Raw genomic sequence first — 24109 nt, 5'->3', positions numbered from 1 at the left:
CAAAACAAAGGAAGCATGTCAGTGTTCCTCTCAACTGGACAACAAAGTTAGATGCACATTATGCAGGATGAGGCTAGCGCACCAGGATTCTTCCAGCAATATGAGGACTTACTTGCTAAACCGTCATGAAATTGTTGCTTTTACGGGGCAAAAACACCAGACAGAAGACTGATGGAAAATTACTGGCTTGGTTGTAAATGAGTGCATGTGTGTGGGTGGTATTTATCTGACCTGGTACAGTGGCCATTAAATAGACGGAAGCTACAGCTCCTTAATGCTGCTTGTCCAGATTGAAATCCTGACGTCGTATCAAAGCCGCTTTCCTCATCAAGATGTGTCCAGCTCTGTTGATGCCCCGTCCTGTCCGTGCTGGAGATGAACGTATTCTTAATGTTTATTCTCAGCAGCAAAGAGGACTGTAATGTGCAGAATAAAAGCCTTTATTATGATTTGAGAGTTTTAATTCAAATGCATGTTTTAATGAGGGCTTGATAAAGCATCGGCCCCTTCTATCGGGCAGAACACACACCGGTGAGAGAAATTAACACTGATATCCCTCTGTGTTTAGAAGGAAATCAGGTTCACACAAGTCTGAAATTCATTCTGATCACTTATTGCCTTTTTAATTAATTAATTAAATCTGAATTTTATTAAACTACAGAGTCCTATTTGGTGAGTTATAGCAGGGGGAATAGATCGAGCTAAAGGGGAAATGGATGTCAATGGGGAAACTGGCCTTGATATAACACTGGTACAGGACCCTTTGCTTCATTAAACCAGTATACTTCCTTTTCATAATGTTTCTTCTTCCTTCTTTTAATGATGGGGATTCTAATATTTGCAGTAGCTTTCCTTTTGTCAATAATCACTTGAATTGCTGTCATTATGTCCTTAAACCTTGTTATCTTTTTTTTTTTTTTTTTTCCTCTGCGGTTGTCATTAATTACTTTGAAACGGTTTCTCTCTTCTTCACCAGTCTGGCTTACATGTCGTCGGTAAACTCATTACTTTGTGTCAGATAAAGCAGCCAACACAGATAACAGCCATTCTCTTAAACTCCCAGGGGTGTTGTTATTATTTCATTTGTAGACTAGCTTGTGCTATCATCTTGCCATGCAGAGACTGGAAGAGCTTTTGGGAGCAGTATTAAAAGAATCTTTCCTTCAAAACCCACTTTGCACACAGTAATGTTTTATAGATGCCCGTTTTAGTTGGACTGATGGCGCTGTGTTCGTGGGTGCAGCATGTGAGCAGACCGCCTTCCCGCCTGCGCTCAGAACAGCCTGTACCATCCGGCAATCTGTACTTTTGGCAGGAAGATGAACGTTTTCTCCATCTTTATCCGCCACACACATAAAACCACACAACATGCAGCCGTCGTGTTGCTTTCACAAAATAGTTTTATTGGTAAAAAATAGAACTACTTGCACAAGCACATTGAGACAACTGTATCAGAACTTGTGAACTGCTCATCATCATCACAAATATGCTCCGGCAAAGTAAGAAGTGCTAAAGCATTCACAAAAATAAGCTGCAGTTTATCAAAATGACAGACCAACATCTCGGTACAGTCTACGCAGGAGAGTGGTGTCTCTGTTGACTTTTAGGACCTAGTCACGTTGCACTCTGGCCATTTATAAGCGAATGGAATTGCGTGCCGATGAACAAGCTGCGCAGCCACAAAAAAATAGCTTTAGCTCGTAGTTCCCCGCTGAATCTTATCAGACAGAAAACGCTCCCTCTTTTTTTTTTTTTTTTTTTTTTCTTGTCCAGAGTGCCACTAGTGTCATGTCTTTGTACTGGTCCAAAGAGCTGGAAATGCTCAGTTATTTGAGTCAATCTGCTGTCAAATACTAACACAAAGTAAAAGTGCACTGAATCGTCTTCTTATAAAGAAGATATGGCATGAGCATGGTGTTGTATTATATACCGAAAACAACCTGAAGAACTACTAATCCTTCATTAAAAAAAAAAAAAAAAAAAAAAAAAAACTCCTTAAAAACCTAGAGGCTTGTGTACAGCCGTCACAGATCAACAGTGAATGAAAATTCTTGACTTTTTTTTTCTAGAAAAATGCCACACTCGTGTCTTCTTTATGAGAATCTCATACCCAGTGAAGTCTATCTGTGCTTGGGGAATGAGAAATAAAGAGGATTGAAAATAACCCTCGAAAGCTGCACTGGACTGTACGCAAGCATCTAGTTGACTAGAGACTTAAGTCTGGCAGAACGAATCACAAATCCATAAAACATTTTGCAAATGCATAATTCATGTACAAACAACGCAATAAAAAAATAAACAGAACTCCAGGTATTATTAAAACGTGTCATCATGAGACAATTTGGCACATTCTCAAAACACATAACGTGTCGGTATTAGTTGATGACATGGCACATTCTTTACTTGTTTTATTGCATTGGTTATGGTGCCTGGGCAGTGAGTTATTGTCAGGAGGCCAGTTCTGCTGGCTGCAGGCAGGGTGGGGTGGAAACATGGCCCTCCAAGGCTGCCAGGGCCAGCAGTGGTTGCCCACAGAGATGCCTGTGGTGTGCCAGCAGCAGCCTGCAGGTGGCGAGCTGTGCTTAGCCATCTGCTCTTCCCCCAGGAAGCTGCATGTTTATGAGAGAGAAGGAGCGAATGTGCAGTTCTATACATCAGCCTGCCAAGTCCTGTCTGAAGCTCAAACATAATATTCCTCCCTTGCCCATCCCTCGCAGCAGAAGAGGAGACACACTCCAGAATATAAGCATGAAAGCGCAGCCGTGCAGCTGACATATGAGTAGGTGGGGTGGCTGGGGTTGTTTATGTGTGCCTGGCGTGCATGCCAGGGGGGACACGCTTTCAACATGCATCAGCATTCTCTCATCAGGGATCACATCATTGTGAAGCGTGACACAAGCAGAGCGGGAGAAATGAGGGGGAAAAAAAAAAAAGAGGAGTGAGAAGTAGAAATAAGAGGGGGGGTTTTGCAGAGTCAAGTGGATGCGATACAAGACACCGAGACCTGCTGCAGGTGTAGACTGGTAGCGTATGCGCACTGCTGACGCACTTGAAAAACAAGTCACATATGGAGAATGACTCAAACCTTTTTTAGCCACCTGCTGCACGGCTATCCAGCCGACTCGAGAAGCTTCTCAGTTTCTGCTTTTGCCCTCTGGGGCGTTTTACTGGCTGGTAAACGGGGTTTATGAAAGCAGTTTGAGCAAATTCTCCTGTTTTTAAAGCTTCTGTCGTGTCGCGGCGAGAGGGAAAAGATGCCCCCTCCCCAAAGAACTTTGCTGATTGACATGCACATACTCAGACAATGGAGACTTTCCACTATTGAATTTTGTTTCCATGGCAGTGCAGAGGCGGATGACAGGAGGGAAAAGCACATGCAAAAAAAAAAAAAGTGTTTTTAATAATTTCTGTGCCCATAAAGGCACATGTAGCACGTCTAAGCGTGTGGATGCATCAGATGGATTGTGACAGGTAGCTTGCAACTTACAGGCATGTTGGTGTTTGGATGGAAAAATGAAAAACGGCACATCAGATAGTCCACTCTGCTGAAGCAATGAATCTCTTCCTGCCACTTTCTCTCCATCCCTCTCATCTTTCCACCTGCAGGGCAAGAGATGCAGGCATCTGTTTGTCTGCATTTTCTTCCCTAAAAACCAGCCCAGCAGTCCACTTCTCTTCCTCCTGACAGTCCTCTTTGAACAGTTACAGCAGGGTAATGTTTCTACAGCTTTTCAGGCACAGGCATTGTGTGGCTCAGTCTTCTACCAGGCATTCCGCTGCATTAATACACAGACAGGCTCCACACAGCATGCTTTAGAGGCAAAATATCAACATCATTCTAGTAGCTAACAAAAATAGGACTATTTCAATCAATTCCTGGTTGCATTCTAGTGAATAAGTGTAAAAACTACGATGGCTTGCTATAAAAGGGGGGCTTTACTTACTGCTCTCAGGTTTCATATTGCCTGTTGTGAAATGGGAGACTACTGATACGAATGATTGTAAATAGCAGCTTGAACGATTGCTTTTTTTTTTTTTTTTTTTTTTTTGTCTCTAAATTCCAACCTTTGGTGAAGGGAGAGGGGGGGGGGGAATCTACACGGAATGCTTCCTTATTTGCTTTATCCGTTCCCCAGGGAGATGTTTCCGTGATTTACTGATGAAGGGTGTCTGCATTTGGTTTGCGGCTTCCTTCGATCCTGCAGCATCTTGTCCTCGCTCCGCACACATTCACACTATTCCAAGGAGCTGCTCGGGGAATACCTCCACTGCTTGTGCTTGCAAAACAGGGAAAAAAAGGAGACGAGAAAGACGGAGAAGAGAGGGAAAAAAATCATTCAAAGTTGTTGCCTTCCTCTCTTTTTTTTTTTTTTTTTTTTTCTTTCTCCACCTCAGACTGGGGATGACCCCAGTGTTTATCAGAGATCTGGGATGGTTTCTTCCTGCTTGTTTCCATGTAGCCATAGCTTGCACAGCGCCGCTTTATTACACATAGTCCTGCAGGCTGTATCCAGTCTTATTGTCTAATGGGGAGAGAGAGCAGTACTGGTGCTGGAGCTCCTGCTGCTGCTGAAGCAGCTGTTGCTGCTGCTGCTGGAGCAGCAGCTTGTCAGGAGGAGGGAGCAGAACCAGGTCCTGAGGACCATGCCTCTTCCCAGAGCAGGACATACAGAAGATACACCCCCCCACAAAAAGAAAACCTGCTGAAACAAAGGCCACATACACAGCACCCCCAGGCTCAAATTTATTGCTCTCGGGCACGCTGGAGTCCAGGAAGTTGGTGATGACCTCATTGGTAAACCAAGAAGCAGGCACCAGACACAGAAAGCCTGCAGCGACAAAGCAGCCTCCGCTGGCGATGGCCGCATGCCGCTTGGAGCGCCGTCCGCCTCCCCAGCGTGTGCATTTTAGTCCCAGGGACGCAAGGCAGAGGCCCATGGCAGCAAGTACGCAGCACAGCACCATGGTGGTGCGAGCAGTCTGCAAGTACGCAGGTAGCGAAAGCACCGAATACTTTAGAGTGCAACTGAACATGCCGGTGCTGTACCACGTGCAGTCCATCCACAACCCCTGCATCTGGGAGATGGCTGTGATGATATTGGAGCCCACATCTGCACTGACCTTCCAGTTGGGCAGCAGGGTGGCCACCATGGCACCCATGATGCCCAACAGCGCCAGGACAAATCCAAATATCTGCATTCCCGTGGATGCCATGTTCCTTTTCAAGTCAGTCCTGCTGCTGCTGCCTCAGCCGTTGTCCTCTCCAAGCAGCATTCAACCCAGCGCCAGCCAGGCTTGTCCTCCCCTCTGCCCAGCTGCCTCTCTGTCTGTCCTCCTTTGGTAGCGCACCAACGGCCAGTTAAATCCCCAGTTCCTCAGCTGCGGCGCCACTGAACTGGAGGAGAGACCAAAATGAGAAATTGAATTGAGAAGGTCTCCTTGCACTCCCCCTCTTCTTTTTCTCATCTTATTCACCTCACATAACTGACTTTTTCTGGCTGGAAACAAAGGGCAGCAGGAGGAATGAGTGGCTGAGGGAGGGGTAAATTTTCTACAAGCTGTCTGTCTTCTGCTTTGCCTGTTATTGGAGAGGGAGAAACGAGTTTGTGGTTGCAATGCTCAATGTGGAGTTAAAAATGCAGAGCCCCTCTCATGTACTATAATTCTATCATTCCCTTTCGGTGCTGTTTACCTAATAATCTGAGCCAAGCTTTTACCCACTTCCACAACGCCTGCTCTGGTGGCATTAGAAGGCTGGCTGCCAAAGAATTCAACTTTTTTCATGCTTAGCCGGCGCACTCTTATTATTACTTTCATTCATGCCATCATTCCTATCTATCTGAATAATCTGAGAGGTCAGTGTAGTTAGTTTGCTGTTGTTTATGATCCGATGAGGGGAAAGCTGAAATGATCTCTTACCCCGGCTGCTGCTGCAGAGCTGGCGCCGACGCGTTACGTTGTTCGCAGTGATCCCTGTCCACACACACACTGGAAGACTGCAAGCTGGTGAGGGGGCGAGGAGGACGATTTAGCCTGGACCACGAGTCCATTCAAGCCATCCATTTCCTTAGCAACAGCGCACGAAAGACCACACAGGCTCGATCGGAGCCCGCGAGAAGTAACGGTGGAGCTGCCGCTGTCTCCCCGTTTCTCTCTCCTCCTCTCGTTGCTCAGCGCTCTCTCTCTCTCTCTCTCTCTCTCTTCTTTGTGTGTTTACGTCTGTATGTGTGTGTGCTCTGCCTCGCTACTTCACACACCTCTCTACACTGTTGGGCAAGTAATCATGGATTATGTTTCCATTTTCGTCTTAAATCCCTCAATCACATTTAAATACTAGAAAAGTGTTGAAACGCAAGTTAAACATATTCGGGTTTATATTTGAATTATAATAAGAAATAATAAATTCTTACAAGTTAGGAACATATAAAGCGGTCTATTTGTCATATTTTCATCATGTTTGTTGGAGCAGGAGCGCAGAGCTCTGCAGAGGACGTGCACAAGAAAAGAAAAAAAAACATGTTTGGAAACATGTTTCACCACGTGGTGTCACCACGGTTCGGCTTTATCTTCAAAACAATAACAACAACATCATAAAATCAGGTTATGTCGTTATTTGAGAGGAAGACGCATTTAACTGGAAGCGCACCGCCGCGCGCTGGCGCGCACATGCGTAAAAACCGCTGGTGATGCTGATGCTTTGTCCTTCTTCAGCCTGGAGATAGGATGTTTGGACCAGCTCGAACAGCACATTAACTCAGTTACACATCAGTCCCTGACTCATACATGTTGACATATATCTTTAAGAGCACAACAGTGGAGGAAACATGATCCATAAGGCACAATCTGCTTGATAAATTATTACAAAAACACAAATCAACAAATTCTGTGTTTAAGGAGCTCAGGCTGAAAAATATTCTTCTGTGATGGCAATTTTTTTATTTTTTTTATTTCTTGTACTGGAAATGGATTTTTACAAAAGACAGCATCACAAAGAGGAAGAATGCAAAATGGCATCCAAACACCTGAAGTGGGATTATAAACCGATTTTTATTTGTCTCCTGTTTCTGTGTATTAAGGTGTCTATCAACTATTACAGATATGGAGATGCTTTCACTTCAGTTTTTCCACCCAGTAATTTAAAGTGAAATGAAGTAGCTTAAGATGTTTTATGGGTCTTAATTTAAATGAAGGATCTTCATATTTCTTCAACAGCTACTGATTTATTCTTTTCATTTCTAACCATGTTGTGATTCCATCCTGTCTCCAGTCACCTCCTGTTATTTCTTTAAATGAGACATTTCTATCTTCTATCTAATTTCTCTGATTATTAAAGCCTTTTTCATTTTACGTAAACATAATTTGCACATTTTCCTCTGCCAAGGAGGTTATGTTTTACCCGGCGTTTATCTGTTTGTCTGTTTGTGTTCAAGATAAGTCAAAAACCTATGGACGGATTTTCATGAAATTTTCAGGAGTTGTAGGAAATTTAAAAAGGAAGAACTGATTTAATTTGGTGGTGATTCGGATCACCGTTTGGATCCAGGATTTTTTCTAAAGGCTTTTGCGGAGGGTTGCACTCTAAGAGTGCTTTTCTAGTTCGTCTATTGACATATTTGCTCTTCTACCAGAACCAGAGTTTCTACATTTTAATGACTGCCATCTGTTTTGTAGATGAGCTTATCGTGTTGAGGATCTTTTTAGACCCAGTACAAGCATGTGTCCTCGAGGATCAGACTTGCACACAGTCTAAACATAGTGGAGAGCATGAATGCACTCAGGAAGATTCAGATCCAGTAGTTTATATCAGATTCACCCTAACAGACTAGACTAACATGGTGCAGAAGCAGGTTGGTAGCTGCTCATTGAGGTGTGTTACTAACGTTGTCATACTGGTCATTCCAAACCTTTAAAAAAAAATGGGAATTAGGATTTATTATTCTTCTGATAATCATTCTCTTTCAGAGACGATCAACAACTCAGAAATCATTCAGTATTTCTTTAGTAGTGTTAATATTTATGCTAGTAGGAGGCAGAGAGGAAGACCAAAGAGTATATTTATAGATGCAGTAAAAACCACATTAAGTTAGTTGGTGATGAGGTTGATGAGTTGCTGGAACAGCTGAAAGAGGGGGAAAAATGGATTCCTGTCAGTCATGGATTCCTGGTTTAGGCTTAAATGGAGCCAGTGTGTGTTTACAGTCAGATTGCTCCTCTGTTTTTTTTTTTTAAATCTGTGATTAAAAATAGTATGTTCTAATAAATAGCTGCTTCAGAAGTCTGTAAACCTTTAGGATTTTTTAGAATGATACTTTTTAAATAACTTAAATGAAGAGTATTAACTTCTCCAGTCGAGCAGGGGAATTTAAATTCTACTTTCCAAACAATTTATGGTGAAGACCTAATCTATGCATAAGTTGATAGTAACTTGACATTAACGTAACAAATACACGACTCAGGGACTCTGGAAATATCCATATTTACTAAAACCTTTTTATTTTTTCTTAATCTACTCACCTTGACAGAAGGATAAAGACTCCCATAATGTTACATGTTTATCCAACACAGTGATTGGCCTTTAAGGGTCTTATTATTTGTGCTCTAGTCTGCGTGGAGAACACGATTCTTGCTCTATAATGTCACCCAACTTACAAAATTTAATCCATCACTTTGCTGCATTGAGCTGGCCAGTAATTATAATGCAAAATTGCTGTTGTTACAAGATGAGAAGTGACAGAGATGTAAAGTCATGACAAAACTTCCAATCACAGCCACCGCCATGGGAGGGGTAATCTAATTTAGATTGAAGAAATAGCAGCTATCATTCTAATCAGATCATCTTTGGGTCTGTTTATGTCCTAGACCAGAGGCCAGAGGACCATGTGTACACCACCAAACCGAAAGTGACCCTCCCCTGAGCGTCATCTTCGTCAGTCAGCGGGAGGCTAAAACTCACAGCTGCTGCCCTGTCTCTGCCTGTCTTTCTTCTCCTCTCTGTAGAGGACATGTAACAACGGAGGGAGTGGCTAGGGTGGCCTTGATTCATGAATGACAAAGAGGACAAAATGATCAACGGGAGGGAGAAAAAAAAAATCAGCCTGGCCTGATGGACCTGTTATCCTTATAAATGCAGATGTGTGATGTTGTAGTTTTTGCTGCGTTGTAAAAAGAAGGCGGGGCGGGGGGGGGCCTGTGGGAAATTATTTAGCTTATCCTTCAACTACAGTATGACAATCAGCTATTAGTTGCAGGGATGTGCAGTCACTGCATGAAGAAAGGCTGGTAGCAACCGATTTGTTTAGCTATTGATCTGTTTGTTTAATTTGACTCTGCTGTCTCCACCTTCCATCGTTCTTTTTTTTTTTTTTCCCCTCAAACCACCCCTAAGAGACCCCTCTCTTAAAGTGGGATCTAGCCAGCAAGCGGGATGGCGCACACTGCATTACCTCCGATGTGATGTTGGTGTCGACCTTCAGCAGCTGCACATTCTCAAACTCCGCGTGGGATACCACTGCAGCGAGATGTGAAATTTTCCACTTTCCTGCAGACACACAACAGCATGGCGTGTGATCCGTCTCCTTGTAACAGATGAGATCTTAAGTGCTGATGCTGGTGGTGTTCTGTTGGGACTGAGATAAATAAATAAATAAATAGATTATCCAGGGAATGGTTTGAAAAGAGAGGGGGTAAAATAAAAAAAAAAAAAGATGGAGGGAGGGAGAGAAAAAGCAAAATGCAGTGGACATACACCCAGTGAGTGCAGACGTGTGACGCTGTGATGTGTGAAGAGATTGCGGGTTGTAAGTGTGGTCTCCTTTTGTTGTCTCACCCCACAGCAGAGCTCTCTAGCCTTTCTGCTGCATAGCTCCAAGGCAAGACCAGCCACACTCACTTTTTTTTTCATGCCCACATGAGGAGCTTTTATCGATCAATTTGCATTTTACCCCTTTTATGTCCTCCCCTGCGTAATTGGTTTTCATGCTCATCGTCTTGCAAGGGCTGTTTGCTGCCTGCTCAGATGCAAGGTGTTGTCTGATAGCTGCGATGTTTGCTGTCAACGCTGTCCTTTTGCGCACAAGGGCCCGCGTCCAGTTTCACCATGCATAATATGTGCAAACCTGTGTCAAGCAAAACACATGTGACACATTGTGAAACTGCCAGCAATGGCTTGGTGAGATCTTCCTCTCTTAATATGTTTCCTTTATGACGTAATTCTCAAGTGTACAACCAAGGAAGACATTTAGAAGTTTAAATGTTGCATCAAATCTATTTTTTTCCCTGTGCTGTCCTCATTTTCTGCACAGTGTTAGGCAAAGTTCAAGCTTTTTCTCTTTGACAACAGCATCACTCAGAGGAGCTGAACTTATTCCAGAGTGAAACTGCAGTCTTGAATGTCCTGCGTTCATGGGCAACTTGACGGGGAGTATGCTGGAGTGCATGCACAGAAAGCCAAAGCCTGTCCTGCTTAAGCCCCTCAAGCAGTAACGTCCTAGTATATTCTGTGGCACTGACTGCTGCCTTTTTCTTTCCAAGGGGCTGCCTCCTTCCACTGATGTAATGGAGGATGTCCTCTGAAAGTATTGTCATGATTAATGCAGCTCTTCCCTCTTTGGTTGCAGGATTTCTGGGAGCTTCTTCTCTCTTCTCTTCTACTCCCTGGCTGTTTATAACGTCTTTCCATCCCCCTGCGCTGTCTTCCAACCTGCCATTATGTAAGCTCAAGTGCCGGTGGTTCAGGTGGTGCCCCAAGGGCCCCTGCCATCTCATCTTGGCTACGCTTAGAGGGACATGACAAATTACTGCTCACACTCCATTGGGCAAGAACTCACCAAGAAAGATACATCGAAGGTGGAAATGGTTGGGCGGGGGGGCTGGAGGGCTGGAGCGCCACAGGGTAAAGCTAGAGTGATGGAGTTCCCTGCTGAGCTTTGGGAAGGTCAGACATGAAATATGATAAGGCACAAGTGTGTTAATATGGATATGGGACTTTTGTTCTCAAGTGGGACAGAAAAGGTCCAGGGTTGGGGACAAAAGTAGACGTGTGGTTTTTAGATAGAAATCCTTCACATTTCACCCTTTTCCTGTCCTCCACAAGAGGAATCTCTCCTGTAATACTCGGCTCACGCGACATTTCTGTGCAGTCCATCTTGGTTTGCTATAAAACAAGTGAATGGGTTTAAAATCTGATTAAATGTTTGATGTTTTTGTTTCTAAAATGAACCGCGTTAATGTAAATTGAGAGAATCGGAGCAAAATGAATCAGTATAGATCCTCACATAATTTGTTTTTAAAGGGGTGCTATTATGGTATTTGGAGTTTTCTGAGCTTTCTTCAGTGTTACAGTGTTGAATCCTCATCAGACATGTGAACGGCACCGTTTTTTATCACCTAAACGCATGTTTGAGTTTGAGTTCCAGCACTCTCTGTTCGGTTTCTATGGCGACGAAAAACGTGTCGTTTTAGAGAGTTTTTTCTACTTGGAAATCCTTGTGACGTCCCGGGGGATAAGGTTCGGTGATTGGTTACCTTCTACTGGTTAACAAGGGCATGTACAAATACATCAGGCGGGTGGAAAACGTCGTATAAAGTTATTTCCAACGATGGCTGGTGAGTTTACCAAAGAGAGACATCCTGCTGCATTCGTTGCTGTGGGTTGCTGTTTTCCACTTCGTTTTCAGGGTCTGATTCAGGTTCCAACATGTAGGGCTGTATGCTATGTGTTGACATTGTATTTTGTTTTTTTTATTGAGTTTATATTAGCCTAATCCTTCTGTTTATGAGATGTTACAATGACGACGAAAGCAGGTGCGGTAGCGCAGTGGCGGGAGGCGGGGCTGAATGCGGAAGAGTCTCAATCCTCTCGTTTTGCCCACAGGCTGATCTGACAGCCTACGGAGAGGGTCGGTCTGAAGTAAATAAAGCGATTCGTGGCAATAACTTGATCAATCCCAGCCCTTCTGGTCTCAGAAATAAAAATAAATTAGCCTGAAATGCACATAATAGTTCCACTTTAAATACATTTGTTTACTAAAGCCTAAAATAAATTCTCCTTTTCCTATCAGAGTGTTTATTGTCTATCTGCTTTGCATGCTTCATCACCCAGAAGGATCAGAGGGAGGAGCCTGAACCAGGGGGGGGATCAGTAAAATAGTCTTAAAAGTCCTGGTTTCCCCATGAAAAGCAGAGGATGATGGGGTGTTTATTTTTTGTGGTGAAAACACCGCCAGTACAGGGGACCAGGTGACATCAGGTGATTGAAGATGGAGTTTCCTTGCATGTTGAGGTTATCAGGGGAAGGATTAATGGCAGGCAGCTGGATATATTACAGTGGTGCTACCTAGTGAAGCCATGTAGCAAGGCCATACATAAATCATAGCAGCAAAGTGACTTGGACAAGCTGATGGCTGAAATGCTGCTGCCTGTATAGTCCCAATATCGACTTTTACCCTTGCTTCTCTCTTAAATCACAAAGTGTGGAATATAAATGGCCTAATTATTTCAGCAGAGAGTGAAATTAAAGGCATTTCTTTTTATTGCTTCTTCCGAGCAGATGGTGGTCTGATCTTGCATCATTGAAGCAGTGATAAAAGCATTTCGCAAATCGAAACGTGAAATCCAGATCAAATTTCTCACATGTTGATGTGGCAGGTGGAGGAATTCATTGTCGTAACACAGAACAAATGGCGGCGCCTCGGCACCCGGTGCCCTTGACAACGCCTGTCACATGGCCTTTATTTGAAAATGTGAACTAAAAGGGTGATTCATCACAACAAGTAAACCCTGTCATCATTCAGTGTTAGACATGACAAAAATCAACATTTAAAGTGAAACAGTAGATTTAGCCAGCAGCTGTGGAGTGCATGCACTTACAGCTGGAGCATCCTTCTTTCTATGATCCACGTCGCAACATCTAATGCTGAACCCCAGACTCTGAAGCTTTCTCCACACCATTATCTGACTGAACCTTCAGGGATGGAGAAAAACAGTCTCCACCACTGCCTTCGCCATTAAATGCCACTGCGGCAGGATGCTCGGCAGCAGCCGGGCATCTCTGAACGACACAGGGATCCAAAGATCTGATAAGAGATAGTGCTGCTGTTTACAACACTACCTCGGTTGTTCAAAGAGGGGGGAGGGGGCATCTAAAATGCTCATTAGAAATCCTTTGTACGCCCTTGGTTCACTTCAGCTTTCCTCCTCTAATTATCGACGCCAGCCCCGAGCCCGAAGCAAAAGACAGCTGTGAATGAGTGAGTCACACGGTCCAGAAATACAAGCTGCAAAGATGCGCGAGGAGCCCCTCGGGGTTTGTATTCACAACAGGAGGGCTGTTGAGCTGAATAAGATGTCCTTTAATTCTACCTTTGCAAAGTGTGAATGGGTGGGAGCGCTCATCCTTTAAATTAAGATGTAGTTAAACGACCTCCATACCTGATCTCATGTTTTCTTTTTTTTAACTTTCACATTATTCATTTAAAGATAAAAAAAAATTAAAAGGTTCTGCTTTTATTTCGTTCAGTTCAGACGAGCAGCAATGCAGTCTATTCTCGGCCTGCTACATAAGAAACTCTTTGAGCATCTTAAAAAGCACCTAAAGCCAAAGAGTACTTAAGGGCAATGAAATGTATTATTATTATGACTAACGTCGCAGATGTGTCTCCATGGAGTCCCATTGTCAGTCTGCTCAGCCACTCAGAGTACAGTTCGGCTCAGTGCTCCCTCACCGGGGGAAGTAAGGCTGTTACCAACTATGGAAAGATAGACAGCCAACTGCTCTGCTCCGCTGCCCACTGTCTGGCTGTGCCATTGTTCCACACGCAGCAAAAGATCACCCTGATTGTACAGAAACCCCTCAGGCTATAACATGCAGGACTGAATGGCATCATGTGAAACATCCTTCAGAGATGATGGCCTTTTTTTTTTTTTTTTTTACTGTGCAGCACAGGAGCAGATGAAGAGATTCAGAAATAGTCTCAAGCCCATCGTGGCATTCAGAAGATAGAACGTGTGTGTTTTCTAGGAGTAGAATACAGAGAGAATATATTTAAATGTACTGTATACAAGCTTTAAAAGTTAAGGATCCACGAGCCAGGCTCTGCTGAGTCTGGCACGCTTATTTCAACAGCATGTCATGTCAGCTTAGCGCTGACACAGGAAGGATTGGGAGGTGGCTGCCAGTCTGCAAGTGGAGCTGAAATTCCCACCACCAGTCCGTTGCTGTAATTCAGCTCAGATTTCCAAACGGGACGCTGCCCAGTTGAGTCCTTTTCAGGCTCTATGTGAATTGTAAGTAGTTCACTTGGAAAAGAACTACCAGGTCAGCTGTGACTCTGAATATAAATTACCGTTGACAGCGTTGGGATTATCATTATGAAATTTTTCTTTTACTTTATTTAATGGTAAAATGTTTTTTTGGCTTAAATATCTGCTTGATTTAGTCTGGCTGGGTGGTAAAAGATAAGGCAAATAAGTCGGGAGCTGTTGCTTTAGTTTGTTCTGCAACACTAGCTGGAAATATTTCCGCTTAGTTGACCTTTAAAAATTTACATACACTGCATCCATTATTCAGAAATATGCTTGCTAAGCCGAGCTTCCCGGCGTCGGCGGGGTGTAACTGGTGATAGTTTACGCTTTCTTAAGAGTTTGTTTGTTTTTCACCAGGAGTTGACGGCAGTTCTACTTCCCTCTATCCAGTGTTCCATGAAGCTGGATGTGGGCTCTGTGTGTGGTTTCACACTCGCTGAATATGCCCGAGACGTATTGACAGACTGTGTGAGGCTACAGTGAGTCAGACTTGTAGGTATTAAGAACTCAGTAGTGATGCAGGGACAGAGAGGGGCTCGGTTTCTATGGTCCACTGCACAGGTGTTACTGTGGCAACCGGAACCATCTCTCCAGCCAGTCATGCTGCTTCATCTTATTTCTGCCCCCACCTTTCCTTTTTTTTTTTTTTTTCTTTTTGTTTTAGCTCAGTGTGCCAATCCCATTCTCTCTCTCTCTCTCTCTCTCTTTAACATTATCCAGCTCTTTATCTCAGTCGTGTTCTCCCCGGCATACTTTGTTTTCTCCTCTCCTCACACCTTCTTTTTTCCAGTTTTTTTTTTTTTTTCTTTTTTTGATGCAACTGTTATCTCTGCTAACTCATCTCCTGTTTGTATTTTCTCTTGCTGTCTTTATGTGTGTGTGTGTGTGTGTGTAGGTGGACGTGGAAGTTGTTCATTTCACCCCCTTGGTTCAGCCCCAGATTCAACAACCTTTTAAGCTGGTGGAGAAAGTCGTCAGGAACATTTTCCAGTTCCGCAGGAAGCACTGCCATAAAGGAGTCGAGTAAGAATCGTTATGAAACTCGACATGACTTGCGAGGCCTTCATCCTCTGTAGCGTTTTAATCTTCATCCTCATCTGTCATTCTCTCTCTACATTTTCTCTTCTGCTCTCTGACAGCAGTGTCCTCATCTCATCATTCGTTAGAGTAGTTTTTTTTCCCCCCTCACACACACTCACACACCACTGACAGATGAAGACGCAGCTTTTCAGGCATTTTGTAACCAAACAGTGGAGTAACTTCAGAGCTCTATTCAGTACCACTAGCAACCAGCCCACACAGCCATGTGCACACTGCCCATCGCCCCCGTGATTGTTGGGGAAGCGTATGTAGGCCCGATTAACAAAAGAACACTGGCTGTGTGAAAGAGAGCAGCAATTATGAGTCATTGAGGTGGCACAGGAAGACAAGGCAGAATATTTTATGTAACAGCAATGCATTTGGTGGCGGAGGCGTCAAACTGGTGAGGAAAGACCAGCGCCGAAGCAGCTAAAAGGTTTCTGTGCTGCTGTGGGTTTCGCATCGGCAAATGTTCACATTCTCACTGTAAAAAGATACAGATGAGGCCAGACGGGGAAATGTCTGTGGCGATTTTAATGAATTGTCTTTGTTGAATGTAAGTTTTCTTATTTCTAGGTTGAAAGTCAGCAAAAAAAATAATTAGAAATTTAAATTGAAATCAGGACTTTTCTGCTAAAAGTTTGAGTTTTCTGACATTCGTTGACTACATGAATTAACAATTCATGAGCCGCGCTTTGTGTGATTTCAATTAACTTCACAGAATTGTAATAATTGCTGAGGGATCATTTTCTTTCTATTTGAACTTTCTAATGCTATTAAATTTGCATGATCATTAAGATATCAAAGCAACCTGAATGTTGAAATCTTATCTTTTCACATCTCACACTCCAGAAAGTTGTTCCCCGAGGCGCGCCGCGCGGAGCTGACATGGGAAATGATGCAGAAGGCAGACGTGGACCCCATTCTACGCCCCACAGAACTCACCATACCCCAGTTTAGGGCTTTAACGGATGCCTATGCTCATCTCTGCGCCCATGAGCCCGGTCTCTTCACCTACGAGTTCAGAGAAGAGCTCAGACTGAAGCACCTCGGTAAGAATAAAAGCGCAGCCGCGGACGGATTCATGGACCCGCTGAGCGTCACAGCCCAGAGTGTTCCGCAACCCTACTGAACAGGCATGGAAAGCCAGAGAAGCCCACTAACAGCTTCTGCTTGCAAAGACAGACAACAGACTGCTCTTAGCTGTGACATTTCCACCTGGCATGAGCATGCATTTTTAAACAGTCTTCTTGCACCCAGAGAGAAACGGGCTATTTGAAATACATGAATGGTGTGAGCACACCATTTCCTAGGAAGTGACAGCTGATGGCACAGTCATGTGTTCTGGGATGAAGAGAGAAGGAAAGATAGGAAGTACATCTTTATGTCCCAAATCTTTCTGCAGCTCCATCTAGCACCTTGTCCTGTGGGACCTGAAAGAAATGTCAGGGTTTTCAGGGTGATTTAGAGAATGAGAACATGGCAGCGCCATATCCGGGACATTTTTTTCTCCCAGTGTTCATTGCTTAGTCACTTGGGAGACAGCATAAAGGGTTGAAGAAATAGCTGTGAATTTGTCAGCTTGAAAGAGGCTTGTAATATACTGAACTAGGATTCTTCTTAAAGGCTTTTTTTTTTTTGTGGAAATGTGTGTTTCTCTTTGTTTAAATATGTTCTTTATATTCACCTAAATACTCAGGTTGCTGGATAAACCTTGTCAGGCTGAGAAATAAGGAAGAAAATAAAATATGAACATTTGTTAGAATTAAAGTTGAATTATTAAAGGATAAACATTTAAACAGTAAACAAAAAGAAACTGTTATTGATATTTAAGGCTTTATATCAGTGAAAGCGATACAAGTCTTAAGTACTTCTGTCTGAATGGTAAAACAGATTGTCTCTGGCAGAACATGCTTGTGCTGCTCCCTGCCAGTGTGGCAGATGGTGCGCTTTGGTCTACTTGCCAGAGGGAGACTTCACTCAGTTTTGATGAGAGGTAGGTGATAATTGCCAACAACAATTGAGAATCTACATGGCTGATATGTAGTATGGCCGTGTGTTTTCCAGCCCGCTCAGTGACCCAAAAGAAATGCCGTCACGTGTTGTGACGGTTTTATCTTTTGCTTTAGGAGGAGACAAAACAAAGAGGATTTTACTTGTGGGAAATTATGTTGTGTGGATGATTGGCAGGCTAATAAAAATACTTTGAATATTCAAAGTTTCTGTTCATTTTTTAAAATTTTTTTTTTTTGGACTGAACATAATTAAATTGTCTCATTGCAGAATTTTTAGTCAATATCCTAAATGTTATTTTGATCAGATCATCAGTCAGAATCTGAGTTGGATTAGCCAACAAAATATTTGCCGATATCTCAAACAGAAACATGGATGTTTATAGGCCTGTCGCAATTAGTCAATTAATCGCACAATAAGAAAAAATTCGCTCAATGAGTTTGCTGGACGCAATTATTTTCATTTATCTTTATTTTTTCTCTTGCTCACCCCGAGCGAGTGCCGCATTTGTTTTAAGACGATATTAACTAAACATGGCAATACAACAAGCTTCCCTCTGCACTGAAAACAAAATAATCAACTGCAGTTTTCCCAGCTGGGAAAAAAGACTTTAACAATCTGCCTGAGTGAACATACATGCTATACAAACGGCTGTTCCACAACTTTACAATGACATGAAAAATGACATTCTGAAGGCGATCAAAAACATTTAATTTTAACATTTCACCTCTGGTCAAGTCCAAACATGTCCCCTTATATGAGCTGAACCATGGACTATGTAACTGTGTTACATGGTGTTTGGCCAAAACACCAGGAGAAATCCTGATCTGCATAGACTAGTCTGCACATCGAGCTAAATCTACTTTAGGAATTAAAGTATGTTGATCTTGGGTGTACTTGCATTATTATTGCATTTTTGTTTTAGTCAAAAATGGTCTCAGACAACAATAATTGCAATATTACAATAATCAGTGTAATATTATCGTTTATCACAATCATTTCTGAAACAAATAATCGCATGGCAAAATTTATCACCGTGACAGGCCTATATGTGTACAGAAATTTAATAGGCCCACACTGTTCTTAACATGGACCAAGCAGATTTTCTACAACTTTATCCTGCAGTTTTGCTTTATTATGTTTATTTATGGTCATTTTGAATCTTATTTAGTTTTCACTGTTAATTGTTATTGGTCATTTGGGTTTTTATGGTAAGTATTAGTCTGTTTTATTGTTTTATGTCTGACTTTACACCTCTTAGTTGTGATTTTAATTATTGTTATTAATTATTGTAATTCATTGTTATTAAAATAATATTTAAATGACACTTTGTGTCACTTCCTTTCTTGGTTTTCGCTCCACTGGCTCCTTGTTTGGCAGAAGTAATGGTAGCTGCTGTCACGATATGACATATGATATGATTCTATCATATGATAGAAACTGTCAGTAAATAGAAAGAGCTTCTCTTTATATTTCACTGAAGACTCCTTCTGTGCACGGAAAAAATCCTATCAAATTCAGCCTCAGGCTGCAGTGACACAGCAGTAAGACTGTTGCAGCGCACAGCAAGGCGCTCCGGCCACCTCCACCTTACTGTGGCTTTTGACATAACATGCATCTGCAGTCATTTTACTCGCTCAGAATTTACCATGGTGACGCCAAAAATAAAAGTTAAGCATACAAACATCTTTTTCAGAAGGAGTGAAAGTGGATATGCATGATGAGATCCAGTTTGTTTTTTTACTAAATAAGTGAAGCCAATATAAAAGCATCACGTAATTTATGGAACCACCCATCTCTGGTCATATAGTGATTGTAAAATTTTAATCTGAAAGAGTAGACAAATAATTGAAGTAAAGAACCATCAATGTGGAAATATTTATGGAGTCAAGCTACTTAAGTTTTCACACTGGAGGAAATTGCATGGCTGTAGTTAGTACAAAATGCAGCCAAAGAGTAATGACCCTCAGCCCAAAACTCTTCATCATTACCATCATCAAGTTTGTAGCAGCAACCAGCCACCATCATGACTTATTTACTTCCTGTGATTTGTCACAGGCACTAAAAGAGCACAGCAGTCTGTATACACTTACAGCCTAGCCAAGAAAGAAAAGACATTTGCGCTAACATTTTGTGCTGCTTTACCACATTCATTCATTCATTGTAGCTTTATTCTGATAACTTCATGCACTGTCAAATGATTCATTACTGTGTCACAAAGAGCATGTAGTAATGCTGGAAGAGTCTGACCACTCCCTAAAGTCTCCAACACCACCCAAACATTGCCAGTGGGGTTAAAGTCTGGACTTTTATCAATAAGTCTGTATATAAAGACAACTTCTAATCCTTTAACATTGTTTAAAAATACTTCTGCTGCGGAGGGTGATCATGTTATGTTATCAGTATCATTCAGAGCATAATATATAGAAATTTAGTCTCTTAGAATTCATGACTGTATTTAATTAATTGACATGTGGGTATTTGGAGATGTTCATTGGCAGCTAGGTTTACCACTGAAAGAATATCATGAACATGAGCGATTGATACTTCATTGATTTGGAGTTTTGAAAAAATTTCACAGTAAAAGTAAAAATATTTATACATCAATGAATAACACTTTTCTATTTTGCATTTGGTAACCTGTAAATAAGTTAGATGCTGTATAAGACATTGAATCACTATTTGCTTGCAAGTGATTAAAAACTAGTATATTTAATGTATAATAATATAGAATGGATAACTCAAGTGTGTTTAATATCAAATTATTCTATTATCCTGCAGCTAAGCCATTTTTATTTAGCATATTCACAAATGATGTAGATTATAATATTTCATTATCTGGCTCATAGTTCCAATTATTTTGAGGGTTTTAGGAAAAAAAGTGAAGGGGGCAAACTTAACTTTAGGTATGTTTACAGTCAATGTTTACAATTGGGCCAAATTATGTGAACTTAGATGAACAAAGACAATGTAAGAGGGTTAGATGAGCTGGGGTGTAAAGACAACTTTTCTCTCTGTGTCACTTTCTCTTTTCTTGTGCTTGAAGGGCCCTAAAATTTCAAATCAAACACATCAAAAAATGAATTTTGATCCATGGAGGCGGTCGTAAAACAAAACCTAGAGGTTAGTTTAAGGCTCCTCAGTAAATTTCCATGATTTCGGCAGATTACAAGCAGTTGTGTCAAAAATGAGGCTGAGTCAATGAGACAGATCCGTTTCTACGCGTTTGTATATAAAATCCACACAGAAAAGCTTTTCCAACCGTTCCATCGCATTTTTTGTGCCCCATTTCTGTCAGATCATTATGATCCTGTTGCTTCTGAAGCAGGGTGCAGAAATCTCCAACAGCCAATCAGAAACCATTTGTCAGGTGTAACTGCGGGACTTGGCCTCATAAGATGCTTACCTCTCAGCAACACTTTACCTGCCCATACATGAAGGATGTGGGGGAAAAAAAAAAACTGAGGCAGATTTAAAGGCACCATTCCCCGAATGTCATTCACAGATAAAACTTTTATTTATAAAACAATTCGATGAGAAAGGAGCTTTCACATTCATTGGTATACTAGCATTGAAGGCATGGTAAAGTTGAGCTGAAGTTTAGTGGTTTGCCTCTCTCATAGTACCGTAAAAATGTACTTTATGTCGCGGCAAACTGTGTTTACAAAAATATCAGCTGCATTTATTGCATATTCCTGCCTTACTACTTAATTGTACAGTTGTCAAGTCTGTATGAGCATACATAAATGTTTGAAAAGATCGTATATACAGAATTCATACAAAATTTAAAAAAAAAAAAAAAAAAAAAGACATTGGATATAAAACATTACTGCAGTTAAAATCGGTTGTTCCAATGCATGCTCTGGATCTTCAGCCAAACAACCAAACCCAGTCGGCTATATTTAAAACGAAGCGAAGAAAAACAAACTATTACCTTGTTAATTTGAGAGCAGACTGAATCTGTAGCCAAGAGTTCAAAGCTTCACCCAAAAGGTATCTTAGCCAAGATATACATAATGGATCCTAGAAATAAATAAAAACAGTGGTAATAACATTAAAACCTGTACAGATACAAAATATAATTCATATTATAGATATTATAGAAATATCTATATATAGGCAAACAGTGTACTTTAGTGCACAAAATATAGTGGAAAGGCTTCATTGTGTAAGTCAGAGTCAATCTCCTTCCTGTTTGTTTGACCACAACAGCTTTTCAGGTGGAACTCCATCATAGCTCCCCGTAATGACCTTCTTTTAAGTTTAAAATGCATTTTAATCTGTGATCTACTGTATTTGGTTACTTCAATCCAAAGACTTGAGAAATCTGCCTGTTATTACTGCGCCTGGCTGAGAAACTACGCCATGTGCTCTGGGCGTCTTTCCCTCCCTCGGCATTTGGGATTGACAGACAATGACATTTTCCCAATTTCTTCACAGAAAAGGTCAAAAATCAAATAAAAACTGCCAATCAGCGCGAGCTGGCGGGGGGGGCTGATAGAATGTAATGTCACTCATGGTTTTTGGAGAGAAGACAGAGAGCTAGGGGAGCTCACAGATCCACATCAGTGCTTGGCAGATTCATTGCAGTCATCAGAGGGAGAGAAATCACTTCTCTGCACTTCGTATGAAAAGAAACCAAGTCTGCTGGCCAAGAGATCATTTACACCTAACCTTTATGCCAGTGGGCGTCAGACTTACTGGCTTCTGAGCTCAGGCAGAGCTTCACAGCCACCCTGGCAAAGGCAACAGTTAGCCACAGGCTGGATTTGGACAGCCTCCTCCCCTCTGTGACGACTAACTCTTAGGACCAATACTGTTTAGTTTTTCCATGTTGGCCTCTAAGAAGAGGTGGCCTTTCCAGAGTCTGTGGCACAGCTGTCTGCCGGGTCAAAGAAACAGTCTTCATTCACAACAGACGTCAAACTTTGGACGCTGAACTCTCGCTCCAGCAGCGTGTTGAGGTCTGCTGCGCCGCACGGCGATGCTGGATCGGTGTGGCTGTCCAGTGACCTATTCTGCTCCTTCATGTGCAACAGTAGCCCCTGGTTCCTTCTCACACTGCCGTTTTTTCTCTTAACAGCACTGAAATGTCTTTCCATTAGCTTTGGTTGGATCTCCGGAGTGTCCCCCATTCCCTCCGGCTGAACACACGGGGCTGGAGTGCACTTTGAAACAGCATCCTCCGACAGTTTGAGCTGGAGGAACTGAGCTTCTATCGCGCTCGTCGGCGAACTGCTGTCTCCGCTGTCCCTCCTCGTGGCGCCCTCACTGAAGCCGTCGTCGTCCTCATCACTTAAAATGTCCGACTCTTTGACAGAGGTGGAGCGGGGTCGTGAGTCAGACCCATGAGACTGGGACCAGTTATGCTGAGCAGGGAAAATGTGAGAGTCCGAGGTGGTGCAGGCTGGTGAAGCCCCAGAAAAACTGTAAGTCCCACTACTCAGGCTTCCCTCGTCTGAGTCCGGCCCCGGCCTGGGATTCCCAACCTGGGTGGAGACATCCTCAAGTGGAATCTTACACAACCAGGAAGCCCTGGAGGAACCTGGTAACAAAAGCAGAGATGGAAGTCAGAAAAGCTGCTCTTATCTGAGTCAAAAACATTGCACAATGCAGAATAAATGACCTTAAACCCCGAGATAAAACGGCTGTAAAACACTTGATGTTATTTTGCTAATACTTTTTAAATGACCTTCTAAATTTTGAAGAATTTTATCTGTGTAGATCATAAAAAAACCAAACATTTTCAGTAAGAATGACTCACCGAGTCTGGCGGAGGAGGGCACGGTGCTTCGCAGAGGGGTCAGCCGTTCCCTGCAGCTCCTCTCCAGTGTCCCCTCGCTCCTCATGTTTCTCCTCACATTCTCCCTGAGGATGGAGCGGATCACCTTGATGATGCCGACCTTGCTCTCTGGCCCACTGAGGAGAAATCAGAGCCTTGCATCAGACATAAATCCACATGAATCATTTCTGACTGATCAGAATACACATTTGTCCCCACGTGGAAAATGACAGATGAATATTTTTGAAGCCTTTAATTGCAGAAAAAATATATCTGATCACTGCCATTGCTTTAATATTCCTCCCCAGATTCCTCCATCCAGTTCTGTCAAATAGATGTTTTGTATTTAAATGTTTTGGGTTTTTTTTTTTTTTTTAATTTTCCACAAATATTATTGTCTAATAATCTTAATAATATATCCAATTTTTCTCTAAATGAGCTGGAAACTTCCAGTAGAACATCAACTTGATACAAGTAGATGTGTCTGTAAAGTGCGCTTTACAAATAAAGCTGAATTAAATTGAGCTGAACACAATTGAAATTATGCCAAAACCTAAAATTTCTACTACAAATTCCTTTAATTGTGACTGTAACTGGGTAAAAACTAGAATGCAGGATCCATGAATAATTGATATTGATGATTACCAACCACCGGAAAGTTTAATCTCTGACCTGCTACACAGCTGGAAGACTGTTTCTGGTCTGCCTTCCACCTCCGACTTGGAGTGAATCAGCTCCCAGATGCAGCTGCTTTCCGTACCTGTTCCTGAGGGAGCAAAGAAATGAACGGGGGGCTTTTAATCACGCCGTCCAAATATGGTTTATGGTTTCAGGAGGTGATAAGCAAAGGAGGGAGAGCTGAACAGAAATGCCAGGAGACGTGTGTGTGTGTGTGTGTGGGAGTGCACAATGATCTAAGAGGTGTGTGTTTGG

The 24109-nt window shown here is 42.3% G+C and overlaps 3 protein-coding genes across 5 annotated transcripts in view; 1 reads left to right on the top strand and 2 right to left on the bottom strand.

The window, feature by feature from the left end:
• The window catches only part of tfb1m (transcription factor B1, mitochondrial), a 31278-nt gene extending 12689 nt beyond the window's left edge, over positions 1–18589 (top strand). The window contains exons 7-8 of the mRNA XM_079262702.1: positions 15197–15324; positions 16234–18589. Of these exons, the coding sequence (XP_079118828.1) occupies positions 15197–15324; positions 16234–16513 (408 nt within the window). The 3' untranslated portion in view covers positions 16514–18589. The remainder of the gene's footprint in view (positions 1–15196; positions 15325–16233) is intronic.
• LOC306772792 (claudin-20) lies at positions 4486–5308 on the bottom strand (the record flags this gene model as incomplete). The annotated part of the gene is made up of 1 exon (XM_079262415.1): positions 4486–5308. Exon 1 carries the CDS (start codon positions 5212–5214, stop codon positions 4486–4488), a length of 729 nt encoding a protein of 242 aa, XP_079118541.1. The 5' UTR covers positions 5215–5308.
• A 2048-nt stretch (positions 18590–20637) lies between the features above and the next one.
• tiam2a (TIAM Rac1 associated GEF 2a) overlaps positions 20638–24109 on the bottom strand; it is a 64114-nt gene continuing 60642 nt past the window's right edge. For all 3 annotated transcript variants that reach the window (XM_079261898.1, XM_079261897.1, XM_079261899.1), the window contains 3 exons: positions 23849–23942; positions 23159–23313; positions 20638–22939 (listed from right to left, as the gene is read on the bottom strand). In XM_079261898.1, the coding sequence (XP_079118024.1) occupies positions 22236–22939; positions 23159–23313; positions 23849–23942 (953 nt within the window). In that variant the 3' untranslated portion in view covers positions 20638–22235. The remainder of the gene's footprint in view (positions 22940–23158; positions 23314–23848; positions 23943–24109) is intronic.

Source organism: Telmatherina bonti (genome assembly GCF_933228915.1).
Source record: "Telmatherina bonti genome assembly, chromosome: 22".
NCBI classification, from domain to species: Eukaryota; Metazoa; Chordata; class Actinopteri; order Atheriniformes; family Telmatherinidae; genus Telmatherina; species Telmatherina bonti.
This window is presented reverse-complemented; position numbering and strand designations above follow the sequence as displayed.